The sequence below is a fragment of the Pantherophis guttatus genome, chromosome 5, assembly GCF_059756535.1.
Source record: "Pantherophis guttatus breed Tessera chromosome 5, ASM5975653v1, whole genome shotgun sequence".
NCBI lineage: Eukaryota > Metazoa > Chordata > Lepidosauria > Squamata > Colubridae > Pantherophis > Pantherophis guttatus.
The window spans coordinates 85,474,498-85,487,281 of record NC_142067.1 but is presented as its reverse complement, the minus strand read 5'-3'; the positions used below and the strand labels follow the sequence as shown (position 1 = coordinate 85,487,281).

At 43.9% G+C, this 12,784-nt stretch overlaps 1 protein-coding gene across 1 annotated transcript in view; it reads left to right on the top strand.

Annotated features, from left to right (window-relative positions):
- Positions 1-12,784, top strand: part of FRMPD4 (FERM and PDZ domain containing 4) — a 298,999-nt gene that overhangs the window by 248,784 nt on the left and 37,431 nt on the right. The window contains 2 exon segments of the mRNA XM_087895290.1: positions 438-545; positions 3,426-3,557. Coding sequence (XP_087751416.1) covers positions 438-545; positions 3,426-3,557 — 240 coding nt within the window.

Genomic DNA, 12,784 nt, shown 5'->3' with positions numbered 1-12,784 from the left:
GATAGAACAGCATGTCGGTTGCAAATATTTGGGATTTTTCATTCTCTTTTTTTAACTCCATGATACATGGTTTCTATTTTAAAAACTGTTTCTGATAGCATGCCATGGCATGAGGGATACTGTTTCTGAAGTAAATCCAGGCTTTATGAAAACAAATTCCATCCAAGTTCAAGCTTATGAATTACCTAAAGAGTAATCAGGATATTAGAATTTTATCATCTTGAAGAATGGTTTGTACGTCAAATCTTTATGTGAAAATAACCATTCAAAATTAACTTTAATATAGAACTAATTATTTTCTTTTATGAGATTCAATACATTTAAGGTTCTGTGTACGTAAGGCATTTTGTTGTGTCATAGTATGATTTTCTATAAAATTTAGATTAATTTTTAAGACAATATGATAATTTTCATCACAGTTATTATTTTTTGAACAGGAAACAGTTAAAGATAATTCACTTCTTTTTATGCCAAATGTTCTCAAAGTATATCTTGAAAATGGGCAAACCAAATCTTTTCGCTTTGATTGCAGTACTTCTATAAAGGTAAGGTCTTTTTCCTCGGAAAAAGGAATACTTTAAAAAAATAAAATTATATGAAATCTCTATAATATTTTAAAATAAGAAAATAATATAAATATTTACAGTAATACTCCTATGTATAGAATCCAAACTTGCATTGCAGGGGTAACTTTGTGGAATGTGAATTAAAGACCTAAGAAGATTTGAATTGTTTTCATGCTCGTAAAATCTAATGTAGCATTCATAATTAGTCATAGGAGTCATTTTAATGACTGCATCTTAATTGAAAATTATGTAATAACATACATACATACATATATACATACATACAATAAATACACATACAATAAATACACATACATACATACATACATACATATATACATACAATAAATACACACAATAATATTAATTGTGGTTTTTTTTAATTCTTGTTCATTGATTATTTCACTTATCTCCCGTCATGTAAATAACACAATGAAATGGAAATACAGATTTAGTAATATGAAAAGACCACACAAATATGTATCCAATCTACAATTTCCCCACATTATCTATACATAAAATTGCTAGAGAAGATGTTGCAATCCTTACTGCTCTTTGAACATTGCCATTGTTTATAATGCAATTCAATGTTTTTCACACATTTCATAAAACTTTCGCTTTGACAATATCATGTGAAAGCACAAGGGGAGGGAGGGAGCACTGCCTGGACAGTTGCAATGAAAGATATCCACCTTGAAGTTCGATTTGATTCAGATTCAGGTGACAGCATCTATCCATAATAGAAGGAGGTTGCTATTACCTCATTCTGAGCTATTTTTCAAAATTCTCCATTAGGTCTTTCATTCATCTACTCCCAATATAAATGCATCCACTTTTCAAATGTTCTTTGATTCAGAAAAAAAGTTCAATTCCCAATGCTAACATTAAGGGCCAGATCTGCCAAGATTAGGAGTTTTCTATATATTCCTATGCTTGACTGCCACTGAGCATTAAAATATAAAATGCATACTGTAGTTTGGCTTCTAGTTTACAACATCTTTATTTTATCAATCTGATATAACATGCCAAAGCACAGTTTAGGTAATCTGCTAAAACCCATACAATGCAATAAAGTTAGTAAAGTGTTTCTACTTTTCAGAGTATAGGTACTTTTCTTTGTCTTTACTCCCTATTGGTTTTGGTAATATCATGTGGTAATATGGAAACACTGGAGCCAAGAAACAGAATAGTTGTATTTCCATATATTTAAGAATGACCTCTTTTATTTTGAGGCATTACCAAAGCATCACATGACTGCACCCAATTTTAAAACTATTTTTGCCACAGTTGTTAAGTGAATTACTGTGGTCGTTAAGCAAGATATCACATGACCGCAGCTTCCCTGCCTGCTTCCCTATTGACTTTGTTTCTCTGAAGACAGCTGGGAAAGTTCAAATTGATCATGTGACCTTGGGTGCATTGCAATGGTTGTAAGTATTTGTAAGTTAGTTTTTTCAATACTGTTGTAATTTCAAACAGCCACTAAACAAATGGTTGTTAAGCAAGGAATACCTGTATGGGAAGAGCCTTGGTAGTACAGTGGTTTAACACACCCTGTTATTAACACAGCTGCCTGCAATTTCTGCAGGTTCGAATCTTACCAGGCTCAAGGTTGACTCAGCCTTCCATCCTTTCTAAGGTAGGTAAATTGAGGACCCAGTTTGTGGGGGCAATAAGCTGACTTTGTATAAATATACAAAAGTATGAAGGCTATTGCTTAACGCATTGTAAGCCACCCTGAGTCTCCGGAGAAGGGCGGCATATAAATCAAATTAAAAAAAAAAAAAGAGCAACTGTCAATCTGCAAACAGAGAGTAATGGGAGGGAGGAAGTTAAACAAGAAACACACTTATTTGAAAGTTTGAAAACAAATAAATGTCATTCCTGATGCACTTAATATTTATCGTGAGCAACATCATTTCCAGTAAATTACCTCGAAATAACCAATGAAATTAAATGAAATTTACCTCTCAATACAGATAGTATACATAGAATTGTACTACAAGATTACAGGCTTGAATTTAATGGGTGGTGTTTGTGAGCTATGCACACGATTTGGTCCAAACTATAGAAAATGTTAGATGGAATGACTTTAAGTCCCACTGTTTTTGATGAAACATAAAATAAATCTGATGCACATCTGCTCAGAACTCCAGTGTCATTTCTGTTCCACTGGTTGTTGAAACTTAAGGCTGCTGCCCTGTATTTTTTGGAACACAAGACATGCTGAGACCTAGTTTGGTACAGTGATTAAGGTTGTGAGCTCTTTCCTGCCTTGGGTACAAAGCCAGATGAATGACTGATGGGCTACTCACTTCCTCTCAGCCCCAGCAAACCACTTCTGAAAAATCTTACCAAGAAAACAGTTGGGACTTGTCCAAGCAGTCTCGGAGAATCTGATATGACTAAAAGGAAGGGGAAAAAATTCATACATAACTCAAATGAAACCTTTATATCAGGGCTGTCAAACTCCCGGACCGTGGGCCAGATGCGTCATGTGCTGGCCACACCCAAACCCGGTTTAGCGAAGGGGGGAAAAGTCCTGATATGTCACGTGACACTGCCGTGATGACGTGAGTTTGACACCCCTGCTCTATATCATCTGTGGCATTACATTACCTGTTAAAAGCCAAGAATTAGAGTTATTATCTAAGAGCAAATTCCAATTATAAAAAAATCACAACAAAGAACATGTAAATATGGGGTTTTGTTTAAATAAACATATTGTTCTCCCATGGAAAATTAACAGTTCATACATACCAGTTGTTTGCACTCAACAGAGAATTTACAAAACGATGAATTCTAGGTCTTTATTTTTATCTCATTCCTCCTTTTTCATTTTAATCTTGTATCAAAAAGGATGTCATCTTAACCCTTCAAGAAAAACTCTCAATCAAATGTATTGAACATTTTTCTCTGATGCTGGAACAGAAAACAGATGGGTCTGGAACCAAACTTCTCTTGCTCCATGAACAAGAGACACTTATTCAGGTTTGTTTAATAATTCAATTATATGTATAATATGGATTTTTAAGATGCAGTTGGTTAAAAAATGATCTTTGAAATAGTTTTTAGAAAGCAGTATTGTTATTGATATTATTTCTAGAACCTTTCACTTTAAATGTCTTAAAAGAGGCAGGTATATTAAGCAATATCATAAATTAAAGATGCTTATGGATATCCCTATAAGTAGAAATAGTCTCAGCAAAAAAAAAAAAAAACCTGTACAGCACTATTTGTTGAAAGTTCTACAAACCGCATTGCACATGGTAGTCAATCTGGTTGCCAATTTTCAGCCTTGGCATAAAGTGTATACAGGATTGTTTTGTTTTGTTTTTTGTTTTTTGAATTTGATTTATATGCCGCCCTTCTCCGGAGACTCAGGGCCAGTGGTGGGTTGCTGCCGGTTCGCACCGGTTCTCAAGAACCGGTAGTAAAAATGTCTCATCGTTTGGAGAACCGGTAGTAGTTGCTGGCTGGCCACACCCCCGAACCGGTTCCCCGGCTGCCATGTTCATCACCGCCACGTTCTTTGCACATACACATCCTATTGCCTTGCAAGTCTAATGGAATGTGCATGCGCGAAGAACATGGCGACAACAGCAGATGCTTTTTGGCAGCCTGCGGAGAAAGTGGCTGGCAAAAAAGCCTTTTCAGAGGCTTTCTGGCCAGCCGCTTTCTAGCAGCGGCGGCTGGCTGGGGACTGCCAAAAACTCAGGTTAGCTTGCCTTCCCGACTCTGGACCAGCCGCTGTGGAAGGTAAGCAGCGAAAAAATAAGCAGCGGTGGGGGAGGAAGGTAAGCAAGCGGGCCTGGCCACGGGGACCACTGGGAAGGCAGACAAGCATGTTGGGGCCACTCAGCTAGCTAGCTCTACCATGGCCCTACCATGCTTGCCTGCCTTCCAGCCCAGCCAGTGGGTGGGCGGGCGGCCCTTCAGGGAGACGGAGCCGCTGTGCTGGAGGTGAGAGGGGCAGGAGCAGCGGCGTGCTGGGGAGGGTGGCTGGATGTCTCTCTCTCTCTCTCTCTCTCTCTGTCACACACACACACGCCCTGCCCTATTGCCTCCACTTTTGCATTGGCTTCTCGCCTATCTTAAAGTTGATTGTGAAGAGCTGGAAGACCTTTCCTTAGATCTCCCCCAAGTCATTGTGCAATGTCAGAGATCTAAGGAAACGTCTTCCAGCTCTTCACGATCAACTTTAAGAAAGGTGAGAAGCCAATGCAAAAGGAGCAGCAGTGGAGGTGACAGGGCAGGGTGTGTGTGTGTGTGTGTGTGTGTGTTTATCCCTTCGCAAGGACTTGGAGGCAGCCCCTCTGAAGGAAAGAGGAGGCGGCGAAGCCCTGACTGTCCCCCGGGAAAGGACTGCAGAAGGACAAACACACACACACACTCACAAACCCCTGTCGGCTCCGCTGCCGCTTCTTTTTCATTGGCTTCTCACCTTTCTTAAAGTTGATTGTGAAGAGCTGGAAGACTTTTCCTTAGATCGCTGATGCTCCAGCAATGACTTGGGGGAGGAAACAGCGCCTGGTTCCACTTCTGGGACAGGAGAGGCGAGGAGCAGCAGTTGCTGCAAAGTTGGAGGCTCTTGGAAATGTTGGGGGGTAGGGCAAGAGGGAAATGAATCTCTTGTTGGTCTTGGGGGAGAAGTTTGTCAAAATTCCACCCCTTTTTTACGTGCATCCATATTAAGGGGGCTTTGTCCCTCTCTCCCCCTTTAGTCGCTTCCCCACTCTTCATCCGACCCGTTACTCAGAGACTGAAGCCCTGATTGGAGGAGTTTGTGGTTTGATGAGGCGATTAAAAGAAAGGCTGTTTTTCTAGACATGAAGCATCTCCCCCCCCCTCGTTTTCCAGTTTGGGCGGCTAGGCAGGCAGACTTTTATTTTGTCAGCCCAAGAGTCAGGGGAAGGTACATAGGAAATCGCTCTGTCTCTGCAGCATCATTCATGTGACTGGGTGGGTGTGGCCAACTTGATGTCACTCACAGCAAGGTGCCGCCCTACCTTGCCGTGAGTGACTCCGAGTTGGCCATGCCCACTCAGTCACACGACCACCAAGCCATGCCCACCAAATAAGCCACGCCCACAGAACCGGTAGTAAAAAATTTTGGAACCCACCCCTGCTCAGGGCAGCTTACAATGCGTTCTAGTGGGCAGTGGATCTAATTTGCTCCTTAAATAACATATTGGAAGTTTCTTTTAAATGGAGATGCACTTGATTGCCTTTCAAGGTTTCAGCTGTATTGTAACCAAGTTGTGTGGATATATCATTCATAAATTATCTTCCATAAAAATCAAGTCTTTGAGATTTGTCGAAAAGTCAATAAAAGTTGAAATACTAAAAAGGGCAAGAGATGATGGATAGATATAGAATACTTCTTAATATGGTAATTGCTTTATTAAGGGTTAGAAAATAGAGGTACAATGTAGAAATTGGGTAAATAGAATTAAGTATACTGATACATAATAGAATATATTATAATTATTATGTATACGTAAATGTTAGAAGTTGAAAGATTATTATTGTGTATATCTAAACAGTATTATTATTATTGTTACTAGTATTGTGTATAAAGTACATCGACCCAGACAATACAATGTTCACTAAGAACTTATGGATGTTAAAGAAAAAACTATAACTAAAATTATTTTTTTAAAAAATCAAGTCTATCTCCCATCCATTTATGTTTCAGCTTTTAAAGAAAGCCCTAAGAGGGGATCTGGAATAAGTTAGAACCCCTTCCTTGGCCCATGTTTGAATATTCTGTTCTCAGTGATCTTTAGTTTTCTCTGTTATTATTTTGCTTAATTCCTTAATTTTATTATGCCGTGGTATTTTAATTAGAAGAGAAAGTAAGCCACTCAGAGTCCTATTGGATTGGAGCAGCACAGAAGTCCTAGTAAAATAAAATAGAACGTTGAATCTGTTTCTAGCTGAACTAAAATGTTAGAATTTATATTGTATAGAGCAAAACATTTGCAGAAAATAAACGTATTTGCATCAAAACTGGAATCAAGTATCTTTCAAAATTAGTATACTTTATGATTATGCAGAAAAATAAACTTTGTTCAGAGACAGTTACAGTATATGCAAAAGTTGAGGCACCTCTAGTGATATTATGTGCTTCACTTAATTCCCTAATGGAACAGAAGCTGACATCTACATGTAGAAAATTAAAGTCAATACTTTTCCTCAAATTTGAATGCATATTTACTACACTATGTGCACAATTATTAGGCAAGTTGTATTTTGGAAGATTAATTTTATTATTGAACAACTACATTTTGGTCAATCCAAAATGTTAATAAACCTCAAACCTGAATATTTAAGAAAGTAAAAGTGAGTCTTTGGTTTTCTTAGGAGAATATCTATGTGTGCACAATTATTGGGCAACTATTAGTGTGCAGAATTATTATGCAACTAAATGAAAAATGAAAATTTGCCCATCTCACTTGTTTATTTACATCTGTTAAAGTGAGAATAATAAACAAACAACTCAATATTTACAAGTAAAAATTTCTGACAGTTCAAAACAAATCAGTGACCAATATAGCCACCCTTCTTTTCAATAACAGTCATAAGCCTTCCATTCATGGAGTGTCAGTTTCTTGATTGGTTGACGATCAACTTTTTGTGCAGTAGCAACCACAGCCTCCCAGACACTGTTCAGAGAGGTATAGTGTTTTCCTTCACTGTAAATTTCCCGTTTAAGAAGGGCCCACAAGTTCTCAATACAGTTTAGGTCAGGTGAGGAAGGGGGGCATGTCATTATTCTTTCACCTTTAAGGCCTTTGCTGGCTAGCCATGCAGTGGAGTACTTCGATGCATGCGATGGAGCATTGTCCTGCATAAAAATCATGGTCTTCTTGAAAGATGCAGACTTTTTCCTGTACCACTGCTTGAAGAAAGTGTCTTCTAAAAACTGGCAGTAGGTTTTGGGAGTTGATTCTGAGTCCATCTTCAACCTGAAAAAGTCCAACTAGCTCATCTTTAATAATACCAGCCCATACAAGTACCCCACCTCCATCTTGGTGGCATCTGAGTTGAAATAGAGCTCTGTGCCTGTTACTAATCCAGCCATGGGCCCATCTATCTGGTCCATCAAGAGTCACTCTCATCTCATCAGTCCATAAAACCTTTGAAAATCTGTCTTCAGATATTTCTTGGCCCAGTCTTGCCATTTCAACTTATGTGTCTTGTTCAGTAGGGGTCGGGTTTCAGCCTTCCTTACCTTGGTCATGTCTCTGAGTACTGAACGCCTTGTACTTCTGGGCACTCCAGGTAGGTTGCAGTTCTGGAATATGGAGGATAATGGGTTCCTGGTAGCTTCACATTTGATTCTACTCAAATCTTAATGTGCATCTTTTTTTCTCAACACATTTCTTGCGAACCTGTTGACTATTTGCAACAAAATGTTTGATGGTTTTGTGATTACACCCCAATATCTTAGCAATTTCAAGAGTGCTGCATCCCTCTGAAAGTCTTTTTTCAATTTTTGACTTTTCAGAGTCAGTTACATCTCTTTTTTTGGCCCATTTTGCCTGAGGAAAAGAAACTACCTAATAATTTTGCACACCTTGATATAGGGTGTTGATCTCCTTAGGCCACATCCTGCAACATTGCAGAAATGTTCACCTGATATCCACTAAGCATTCAAGTTTGGAAGTGGAAAATATGCAATAAAATGATATGGTCAAAATACTCACTTGCCTAATAATTGTGTGCACAGTGTATTTTCGTGTAGTGGAAATACACTGGAAATAAGACAAATTGTGAATATGGCAGAAGTAGAAATATGGACACCCTTCGAATCAGTATTTTTTAATGCCTCCTTTGTCAGAAGTATGTTTCTGGTAGGTGTCAAAAAGGTTTCCTGTTCTTGCTTTTGCATTTACTCCTACTTTTCTTTGCAGAATTCATCTGATTGATTATATCCATTAATGTCACCTTCTAGCAACTGCATAGGTAGATTTTCTTCATGATAATCTGTCCCTAGTCAGGTCTTGAAAGTCTTCCAGTGATCTACCTACCACCAGTATAACTGAGTCCATCCACCTTGTTGCTGGCCATCTTTTTCTCTTTCCTCAGAATTTTTCTAGCTCACAATAATTCTTAAGTTTCTTTGCATGCATTGCATGTTTCAGATTTCTCTACAGATTTTTCAATAATATTCAATAATGCTTGGATGTGCTAGTTATTCTAAAACTTTTATATTTCTTCTTGTAAGTATTTCATAATCAAATGAAATATCCTCATACTTCATAATTGCTGATATATCCAATCTTTTCACTTTCAATTTCCTCACTGTCTGTAAAACATCAGTTTCTAGATTATGTTGATATTTGTCCACTCTCCTTTTGTCCACACAAGGTTTCCTTGTCATTAGTACATACAACTGCAAAACATAATAGACCTCACCTCTCCCATTTTTTATTATTAGCAGTATTTTCTTTTTTTTCAGACTCCTTTTCCAGATGTACTGTATATTGTTATTAGATTATTTCATCGTCTAAAACACTTTTTCCAAAACATTTCAGGTTTATCATGGTTTTACCTTCCATACTTTCATGATGACTTTTGTGATGAGGTTGAGAAGTTGCCAACTACATTTTTCGAATAGACATTTGTATTCGTCATTGGTTATTGGTGTTTTTTATGCACACACACACACATGTAATCAATAGGTCTGTTTTAGGTGCTATTTTGTCTTAGAGGTTTCAGAGTTAAAGCGATCTGTGAGTTTCCCCTTATTTGCCGCATTTTATTGCCAGAAGTTCTAAAAAGATTCCCCCTAGAAAAGTAAAAATATTTCATGTATAAACCAACTGTGTATGTGTTAGATCAGGCGCAGGAAATGAAGACGTGACCAGCTCGATACATTAAGTAACTTTATTAGCTACAAAAGTAACAAGGCAAGACTGCAGGCGCGCTGCCGGGGCTCTCCTTATATTCGCTCCCGGCAGACGCACCGCCCCTTGACAGGGATTCAAATCTCCCGCCCGATGGCTCGCAGCCAATCCGGGCGGATGTCCTTATAAGGACATAACACTCCTCCCCCCTTAGTCCGAACTGTCAAATCTCGTCCACAAAAGTCACGTAATCGTGCAGGTACGTAGGACGCCTCGGCACCCTAGCTGACCTGCGCAGTCTCACTTCTTCTCCGTCTCCGGCCTGGATGGACGGGGCTCCTTCGTCTCCTGGTTCCCTCTCCGGAACCGGGTTCGGTTCGGCTGTCGAGTGAGCGGGGTCACCCCCAGCGCCTCCGGCCGGACCGCAGACCTTGAATGGCTGGTTCTGTTGGTCTTCCTCCTGGCCTGTGGATCTATCGCCTCATCTCGATTGCTTGGTTCCGACCCGGGAAGAGCGTCTGAGTCTCGGTAAGTCTGTCGCTTGCTCTTCCCTGGTCTCCCGGGCGCTGCGGTTCGGTCGCGGTCCGGCCTGCTGCCGGTTGGGTGGTGGTTCTGCTCGGTGCCCTCGGGCCCGGTCCACCGGTCGCGGGTGGTGCTGGCTTGCGTTGTGCTGTCCGACCTCGCAGGGGTGGCGTTGGTCCCCTCGGTTGGGCTGGCGTTGGTCTATCCCGTCTGGTTGGTGGTGGTCGACCAGGTCGGGATGTTGTTGCGGGACTACCTCTGCGGGGCGGCGGAGGTCTCCCCTGCCGGGGTGGTGTAGGTCTCCCTGGCCGGGTTGTTGTCGGCTTTCCCTCTCCCCTAGTCCCTGGTCTACCGTCGGGTGGTGCCTGGGGTCATCCGGGTCGGGTTGTTGTTCGCTGGCTGTCCTCTGAGATGGACGGGGGTCCCTCTCGCCGGGGAGTCGTGTGCCACCCTCGCCCATGGGTAGTGGGGTGCCCGTCTTGGCTGGGTCCCGGTCTACTCGCCTGGAACTGCGGTCTCCCTGGCTGGGCTGGTGTAGGCTGCCATCACTGGTGGGGTGCGCTGCTCCTCCTCTGGGCAGGTCCCGGTCTACTTGCGGGCTGGGTTGGTGGTCCCTGGCCCTGCTGTGCCGGGTGCCCACCTGTCTGGGTTGGTGTTGCCATCTCCCGTGCGGTCGGCCCCGGTCTACCTCGCTGGACTGCCGACGTGACAGTACCTGGTAGTGAGCCCGGCCGACCTCGTCGGGATGGCGTTGCTCTGCCTCGCAGGGGTGTGGTAGGCCTACCTCGCCGGGGTGTCGTAGGCCTACCTCGCCGGGGTGTCGTAGGCCTACCTCGTCTGGGTGTGGTAGGTCTACCTCGCCGGGGTGTTGGAGGCCTACCTCGTCTGGGTGTTGTAGGCCTCCCTCGTCAGGCTGGTTTTCGTGTGCTCCCCCCCACCTTTTCCGGAGTTGGTCGATGTGACGTCTACAGACCTGTCCATCTTCCAATTCGACGGTGTAGGATTTGGGGCCGGTTGTGCTGGCAATCTTCTCCTTCAGCCACTTAGGAGAGCCGTTGAAATTCAGCGCGAAAACTGAATCTCCCTTGCTGAAGGCGCGAAGCGGGCGGCTGGCGGTTGCGGTCACTTCCGGGCTGTATTGGGGGTGCAGCCGGTCCAGGGGTGACCTCAACCTTCTGCCCATTAGTAGTTCGGCCGGGCTCTTGTGGGTGGTGGCATGTGGCGTGATGTGCTGGGTGAGGAGGAAGTTGTCTATGCGTTCTTGCCAGTCTCCCTGGCCCATCTTGGTGAGGGCTTCTTTGGTGAGTCTGACCATGCGTTCAGCTTGTCCGTTTCCGGCCGGCCTGTACGGGGCGGACAGGGCGTGGCGGATGCCCAGTCCTGCCAGGAAGGACTCCATGGCCAGGGATGTGAGCTGGGGGCCGTTGTCCGAGACCAGCATGTCTGGTAGTCCATGTGTGGCGAACAGACGGTGCAGGGCTCGGATCGTCGCTTCTGTTGTGGTAGATGCCATGGGCACCACCTCGAGCCATTTGGAGAAGGCATCTACCACGATGAGGAGGTGTCGCCCCTGCATCGGACCCGCGAAGTCGATGTGGATCCTCGACCAGGGGTTGCTGGGGGTCTCCCTCTTCGCAACTTCGGATTGTGGCGGCGCTGGGCGAATTTCTTGGCATGGGTCACATCTGGAGACCCATTGCTCAATGTCTCTGTCCATGGAGTGCCACCAGACGTAACTCCGTGCCAGAGCCTTCATGCGGACGATGCCCGGATGCCCTTTGTGCAGAGTCTCTAACGTCCGCCGTTGCAGAGTGCTTGGAATCAGCACCCTGTCTCCCCATAGTAGGCAGCCCTTTATGGTGGACAGCTCCTTCTGTTTCCTGGCGAACGGGCTGAACCTTTCCTCTGTCTTTTCCGATGGCCACCCTCTGAGGATCCAGGACTTCACTTGGCGGAGTGTGGGGTCCTTTTGGGTGTGGACGGCCACATCTGCGGACGACACCAGACAGCTGGCGTCGTCATCTATATGGAATAGGTGGAGCGTGGGGGCTGGGTCTTCGACTGGATTCTTTGATGGGCATCTGCTGAGTGCGTCGGCATTTCCTATGGCTGTGCCTGGCTGGTGCACGAGCCTATAGGAGTAGCCAGCTAGGAAGATGGCCCATCTCGTCATCCGCGGGGACATGAAGGTCGGGGTGGGTTGGTCGCCTGCGAGGAGTCCCAGGAGTGGCTTGTGGTCGGTGACTACGGTGAAGCGTCTTCCGTAGAGGTATTCGTGGAAGCGCTTCACTCCTGCCACGATGGCCAGGGCTTCTTTGTCCAGCTGGCTGTAGTTCCGTTCTGCGCCGGACATGGTCTTCGAGAAGTAAGCGATCGGGGCTTCCGAGCCATTGGGCAGTTCGTGGCTGAGGACTGCCCCCACCCCGTAAGGCGACGCATCACAGGTCAGCTTGATGGGGAGCGTCTCGCTGTATTGGATGAGAACGCTCTTGGACGTCAATAGTCCTTTGATGGCCCGGAATGCTGCTTCCTCTTCCTGGCCCCACTTCCAGGAAGCCGCTTTCCCCAGCAGGCGGTGGAGTGGCTCAGCAACTGTGGCTTTCTGTTTTAAGAAGATGGCGTAGAAGTTGAGCAACCCAAGGAAAGCCTGAAGCTCCGTTTTGTTTTTTGGGCTTGGAGCTTCATGGATTGCTTCCACTTTTGATTTGGTGGGGTGGATGCCAGTGCTATCGATGAGATAGCCCAGGAACTCGACTTCCTGTACTCCTATGGTGCACTTGTCCCGCCTGACTCTCAAGCCCTTGGCCTTGAACCGCTGCAGGACAAGCCTGAGCCGTTCAA